At 35.3% G+C, this 7,670-nt stretch overlaps 1 protein-coding gene across 2 annotated transcripts in view; it reads right to left on the reverse strand.

Annotated features, from left to right (window-relative positions):
• alcama (activated leukocyte cell adhesion molecule a) overlaps positions 1-7,670 on the reverse strand; it is a 74,373-nt gene that overhangs the window by 4,954 nt on the left and 61,749 nt on the right. For both annotated transcript variants that reach the window (XM_081353823.1, XM_081353824.1), the window contains exons 7-11: positions 4,396-4,520; positions 4,136-4,268; positions 2,621-2,733; positions 2,407-2,533; positions 1,632-1,753 (exon numbers count right to left, since the gene is read on the reverse strand). In XM_081353823.1, coding sequence (XP_081209949.1) covers positions 1,632-1,753; positions 2,407-2,533; positions 2,621-2,733; positions 4,136-4,268; positions 4,396-4,520 — 620 coding nt within the window. The remainder of the gene's footprint in view (positions 1-1,631; positions 1,754-2,406; positions 2,534-2,620; positions 2,734-4,135; positions 4,269-4,395; positions 4,521-7,670) is intronic.

The following is a 7,670-nucleotide window of genomic DNA, read 5'->3' on the forward strand; positions in this document are numbered from 1 at the left end:
ACTTCAATATCCGTGTCATTAATGCAGACAGTGAGTAGTGAACCCCTCACAGAGCGCAGGATGACTGAGTTACTGATGCCAGCACTGCGATCCACAGGAACACAGCAGCAAAATATAGGCTGCCATAAATAAGCAGCCATTAAGACACAATCAAATCCCAATTTAATATAAACACAACTTTATTATTATTAGTATTATGTACATTGATACATTGCTGTTCAAGTTAAGGGGTTGGTAGATTTTCTGAAAGAAGTCTCATGCTTATTTGATAAAAAGTAAACAGTAAAACAGTAATACACAGTGAAATATCATTACAATTTTGAAATAACTTTTCTAATTTAACCTATTTCAAAATGGCATTTATTTATGTGAAAGCAGTGTCATATCCTTCATAAATCATTCTAATATGTTGATTATTTTTATCACTGTTAAAATAAAATAAAAAGTTGTGCTGCTTATGATTTTTTTGTAAAATCCATGATATTATTGACTTATGTTCAATAGAACAGCATTTATTTGAAATAGGAATCTTTTTTTATCACAATAAATGCCCTTAATTTCACTTTTGATCAATTCAATGCATCCTTGCTAAAAATAATAATTATTTCTTAAAAAATACAAATATTACTGACCTCAAACTTTATAATAAACAGTATACAAACATGGAAAACATTCATTTTAATTTTTTTTAATTGTTTTTAATTAATTAATCTTTAATTGGTATTTTAATTGGTACTTTAATTGGTATTTGGTATATTTTTATATCTATATTTATATTTTATTAACATTAATTTAATCTTTAATTGGCTTGTTTTTTTTTATATCTATATTTATATTTTATTAACATTAAATAAAAATCCATGTTTTTCACAGTAAGGTAAAACAGCAGTAACTACATATTTTGTCAAAATTAAGTTATGTCTTAAATCAGAAGTCGAAGAAGAGTAAGAAATTATACCAAATGAATAAAAAAAAATTATGTTTTTTTTTTACGGTTTTAAAATTAATTACTGCATTTTTTGCTTTTGAAAGGATGTATTTACTTATTACTTAAACAGTAAACTAAGCGTGTAACAAATGGCTGAATGTTTACAGCACTAGGAAGACTGACTCCTATGAAATCCAAGGCAAGCGGGTATGAAGGTACACAGGGTGTGACTTCCTAACCCTGCAGGAAGCACACCTGATCTAAACTCATTCATTTGAAATGCATCCACAGGGACCAGCCAGACACTGAGAAGCAGGAAAGAGCTAACTGTGTGTGTTTGTACCGTGATGTGCCAAACACAGTGTGTCCCAGCTTTAGTCTTACAATAAGTGGAAACGTGGAGGAGTAAAGTCAAGAGAGTTATCCATGGGACGAATAATAAAGCTCTGTATGTGATTCCAGACATTTCTGTCCCAGGACAACTGTTCCCTTTTTAACGTAAATTGAAAGTTGGCTCTTCCCTTCAGGGTGCTGAAAACCTGCAACTTCAAACACCTGTGCACCTTTCATCTAATCTAGACTGGAATCGAAAGAAATATCTGGGCATCTTTCCCTCTTGCATAAAAATGTACAAGGAACAGGGTTCTTTCGGGACAACAGTAATGTCTGTGATGAAGTGAGTCTGACAGTGACGGTGACTTACGTTAGTCCCGTTGACACTCCACTGCACGTCGGGTTTAGGTGAACCCTCTGCCTCACATGTCAAGACTTTGTGTTTGCCGTCGTAGCTGCGCTGCTTTGTCAGACTTGTTATTCTTGGAACACCTGGAGATAATATATTTGTGCTTTTATATATTATTGTTGTATACACACACACACACACACATATATATACACACATATATATATATACTATATATATGTCATATATATACATATATATATATATATATATATATATATCGATTTCATTGTTACACCACTAGGTGGCGAAAAGTGACTGTTAAAAAACATATTTGTCATTGAATCATTAATTCAAGAGATTTGTTCAAAAACGCTGATTTATCCAGTAATGAAACAAGTGAAGTATTTAGGGGTGTTTGACTTGAACCAGCGGTACACACGCCGATCGGTTTATGACATCAAAGTACCACAAGAGCGATTCAAAAGCATACAGAGCCGTTTGCTCACTAATCGCTCTCGCGGTACTTTGATATCATTCAAATCGAACAAGCCTTTTATGAGTGAGTCATTGAATCATTCATTCAAAAGATTTGTTCAAAAATGCTGATTCATCCAGTAATGAGTCATTGAATCATTCATTGAAACCAATTTCTTTTTTTTTCTTTTTATTTCTTATACCATTTTCAAATAGAAACTCAGAAACTACTTTTATTTAGTTCGTGATCTCTGCTTGAAACATATTTATTTGAAATATGACTAGCATGTATAATAAAAGTGTGTATAATAAATCATACCTTCTACAGTAAGCTCGAAGGACAAACTCCGTCTGATTCCTTCAATGGACACGTCGCACACATACAGGCCCGCGTCACTATATGTCAACTGAGAGAAGTCGGGCAGCTTGTCTAGTTTACGGTTATCCTGGAGAAATTGAACAAGTTGTTTAGCTTGAATTGGAGGACTAAAATGAACCGACCCAGATTTGTTAGATTCCTTACAATCTCTTACCTTAGTCCATGTCACATTTGCTTCATTTGAGGCATTCTTTTCCAAAGACACCACCAAGTTTTCCCCAAACTTCTTTAACACCTTGCCTGTAGGATTGAGGCTTACATCCAGAACTAAAAGAGAGAGAGACAGAAAGATAATAAGAGATGACAAGTGTATATCAGTCTGCTGCAGGCTCCTTTTTTGTACACCTGTCCCTCAAAATATTTCAACCACTGAAGAGGCTGAAACACATCACATCTCTCTGCCAACTAAGAGTCATTTTCGCACCCGTTATTCCCGCCTGAGACATTGTTTTCTATCCTCAAATGCATGTCTGAGATCCCACCCGCTTTGAAAGCGTGCCGCAAAGATGCGTGAAATACATTTGAATTTTCAAACCGAAGCGTCACTAAATCACAATTATGGAGATCATCAGGCCTTTTGAACCAAATAGACACACACACACCTCAATGAAAATGATTGAAAGGCCAGAGTGTGTGAGCTTATCAGCGAGCAGGAGCCCGTAGCAGTCTCAACTCGAATCAAAATTCCTAATTAAGATGTCTGCCTGGTGTCCTGCCATCTTAGCTAATCCTACTGAAGATAGATTTGATTAACGTTTCACTCGTGCATTCATTCGTACTATAAAGAAAGAAATGAATTGGAAAGGAAAAGTTTGGTGAACTCTGGATGCTCATCTGTTCAACGACTGAGACTGATTCAGGCTTGACTACAGCAACACTGACTCAAACAAACAATGGCTTAAGTTTGGTTGAGCTAATTTTGCTAGATATTATACTCTGCATCTTGTGTCTTTTAAGCCCTTTTTTATCAGGCATTACAAAAACATGACAAAACTTTCTGTTTATTATTCATTTTAACACATTCCACATTTATGAAAACTGGTAAAATGAAAGTGAAACATAGCGAATAGGTAATATCAACGAGCTTTTATTTTTTTCCTTGCGACTCTTTCAAGCCTAGAATTTTAATGCATTTGCTTAAGTGTATCTATTCATGAGCCATGAATGCAAATGGTTAGAAGATTGAGTAAAGTAGACCACTTATAGAATATATTTCCAAATTGTGAAAAGCTCTTATTGGGGATTACATCTCTTCAGCTCTAAGCATTAACCCAAAGCATTTAAAAAGCTTGTGAATATGGATATATCAAATAAAAAAAAAAAAAAAAAAAAAAAAACTAATTATATTATATTCTATATATTATATGCACTTGTTTACTATTAACACTTTGATGTGCTATCTTGATTATGGAGGATTTGGCTAATTCAAAAGTGATGCTCCATCATGAGACCAAAAATTGAGAAACTTTTACGATAGAATTTCAGAGAATGCAACTCCAATTCTCTGTATTATAGCTTGGTTTTAAACTGACTCTGCTGTTTCCAAAACCTCAAAAAGATCTTTCCATATCCGTCAAACGCTCCATCAGGTCTTTCTCTAGTGTGTAGGTGCCCTTAGGGAGAGATGGAGGAGAGATAGAGAAGAAGAGAGCATCTTTTTCCCACTCACAGCTCACTGTGACGATCTGAGTGGACTCCATTACTTCATTGTCAAGCAGGGAGCACTTGTACACGCCACTGTCGTCTCGGGTAACGCCAGTCAGAGTGTAGACATTCTTGTCCGTCACCGTGACCTTCTTGCCCTGAAGATGGCGAGAGAGAGAGAGAGATGGTGTAATTAATCTGTAAGGAAGGATAGAGGGCAGACAGCAGGACCCTGGAGATGAAAGACTGGTATAGTTGCTGTGGACGCTGCCAGTGATCTCTCACCTTAATGTTGAAGTTGAAGCTGGTGGGAGGAGGGTTTCCATCCGCCTGGCATTTCAATGTCACATCATCACCTTCCCTAATGGGGCTCTGAGAAACAACCTGTAGACTCACCTTCTCAGTGGGGTCTGAAAGAGAAAGGAGAGAAAACAAACATTAGAAGAAAAAAAAATAGGAAAGCGAGACAGAGGAAGATGGCTGTCATTGCAGGAATGCGGTGTGACTTTCCAACATGTAGCAATAGCAAGCAACTAAAAAAAACATTCTCTAAGACACCGCGCCATTCTGCAGACCCCAAGGGGCTTAAACGCCTTCATTTCCACAACCATTTGCAGTCTCTCATTCTCGCCCTCGTTTTCTTACCCAGCAGCCACAGAGCATTTCACATCACATCTTAACCCTGAGGCACTGAACAAACCTCTCAGCATTCAGATGGGAGAGAGAGTGAGACACTACAACAGACTCGGTTACCAGCATTATGCCTGTTAAAAACCCATCAAATTGAGCCTGGCTACCAGCTGAGACCTTCAATTTAAGGTTCAGGACTCGAAAGATGGCATCATATACTGGGTGATGTACAGATACGCAGATCCTCGTGAACATGGACCCCTCAAACCAGCTGTAAAATCAAACAAATAAAGCATCAAAGCGCTAGACACAGCATGTGCCACATCTCAGGAAGGGAAGAAGCCCCAGCTCTTGACTACCATCCCAATATATATTTTTTTATCTCTGGGATTATAAGGCAGATCCGCCTCTAGGGGGTGCTGGTTTGTGTACAGGTTTGTGTACAAGTAGCTATGTACAGTATAGTAACCTATGGAAGCTTGTTTCCGCCACAGAATAAAACATTTTAAGAGATAATTGCGACTTTTTATCTCACAATTGCGAGTTTACATCTCGCAATTCTGACTTTATTTCTCAGAATTGCGAGATATAAAGTCAGAATTGCGTGAAATAAAGTCGCAATTGCGTGTTATAAAGTCAGAATTGCGAGATATAAACTCAGAATTGCGTGAAATAAAGTCGCATTTGCGTATTATAAAGTCAGAATTGCGAGATATAGTCAGAATTGCGTGAAATATAGTCGCAATTGCGTCTTATAAAAGTCAGAATTCTGACTTTATATCACGCAATTCTGACTTTATAATACGCAATTCTGACTTTATAATACGCAATTGGGAGATATAAAGTCAGAATTGCGTGAAATAAAGTCGCAATTGCATGTTATAAAGTCAGAATTGCGTGAAATAAAGTCGCAATTGCGTCATATAAAGTCAGAATTCTGACTTTTTTTCTCGCAATTGCAACTTTATATCACGCAATTCTGACTTTATAATACGCAATTGGGAGATATAAAGTCAGAATAGCATGATATAAAGTCGCAATTGCGTGTTATAAAGTAAGAATTGTGAGATAAACTATTCTGAGGTAAAAAAAAAAAAAAAGTCTTGTCTTTTTTCCCCCTTAGAATTGGACTTTATATCTCACAATTGTGAGTTTATATCTCACAATTCTGAGAAAATGTCAGAATTGCGAGATATAAACTCGCAATTGCGTGTTATAAAGTCAGAATTGCGTGATATAAAGTCGAAATTGCGAGAAAAAAAGTCAGAATTCTGACTTTATAACACGCAATTGTGACTTTATATCTCGCAATTCTGACTTTATAACACGCAATTGCAACTTTATTTCACGCAATTGCGACTTTATATCTCGCAATTCTGACTTTATAACACGCAATTCTGACTTTATAACACGCAATTGTGACTTTATTTCACGCAATTCTGACTTTATATCTCGCAATTCTGACTTTATAACACGCAATAATTGTGACTTTATTTCACGCAATTCTGACTTTATATCTCGCAATTCTGACTTTATAACACGCAATAATTGTGACTTTATTTCACGCAATTCTGACTTTATATCTCGCAATTCTGAGAAATAAGGTCAGAATTGCGCGATGTAAACTCGCAATTGTGAGATAAAAAGTCGCAATTATCATTTACATTTTTTTTATTTTGTGGCGGAAACAAGCTTCCATAGTAACCTGAATCTACTGGCACAATAAATAACATTTTACCTGAATTGAATTTGATGACTGATAACCATTTTTTTTCTTTTTTTTTTATATAAATAATAAATAACATTGGCACTTGGCTGATAAATTGCTTGTGATATTCCTCATTAGTAAGTCACTTTGGATACAAACATCAGCTAAATTGCTAAATGTAATGCAATGGCTTTTAGTAATAATACAATAATAAAAAAAGGAAATCAATTATTTTATTTACCCGTTTCCCCTTCAAGCAAATATTCGTACCCACGTCAAAAACCTGGGGGCTCTCACTCTCGTGACCACGAAAATAAGAGGGAGCATATCTCGCCTTTCTTAGCTCTTCTTCAATGGTGCAATACACAATTGATTTTAAGATTTTAGTTTTTGCATTTAAAACCTTCTATGGACTCCTACTAGCATATCAGATCTTTTAAGCCTCAATAAACTCAGATCCTCTTCCCAGCAGCTGCTCCAAACTGTTCCAAAATCAGGATTAAAAATGAGTCGACAAGGCTTTTTCAGAATGTTTTGGAATACCTTCGCTCTCTCTGTCAGATTTTCCCTACACTATCTGCATTTAAAGCATGTTTTGGAATGCCTTAGCACTCTCTATCAGATGTTCCCTACACTCTCTGCATTTAAAGCATCTCAAAATGTCTATATTTTTTTTAGGCTTATTCATAACTTGGTTACATTAATATTTTCTTTCAAGTTTTTATTTCATTGTCTGGTGTTGCTCTGTACTATATTTATACATACCTGGTTTATATTGCATTATTTTATCATTTGTTCATGTTTTTTTTGTTTTTTTTTAGGATGAAGCAAAAATGTGTGTTGTGCACCACTTTGGTCAGATTTATCGTTTTAAGGCACTATCCTGTATATAAATTTCGTCCATGAGTTTAGCAAGGATGCTTTAAATTAAACAAAACTGGCAAGAAATACATTTATAATGTTACAAAATAATCTACTTCAAATAAATGCTGTTCTTTTGATCTTTATATTCATTAAAAGTCTTACTGTTTCCACAAACAATATTAAGCATTACAACCATTTTCAACACTGACTGATAATTATAATAAATGTTTCTTGAGCCCAAAATCAACATACTAGAATGATTTCTGAAGGATCATGTGACTGAATACTGGAGGAATGATGCTGAATATTCAGATTTTTCATCATGTACATTTTAAAATATATTAAAATAGTATAATAT

The sequence above is a fragment of the Scardinius erythrophthalmus genome, assembly GCF_964197995.2.
Source record: "Scardinius erythrophthalmus genome assembly, chromosome: 23".
Lineage (NCBI taxonomy): Eukaryota > Metazoa > Chordata > Actinopteri > Cypriniformes > Leuciscidae > Scardinius > Scardinius erythrophthalmus.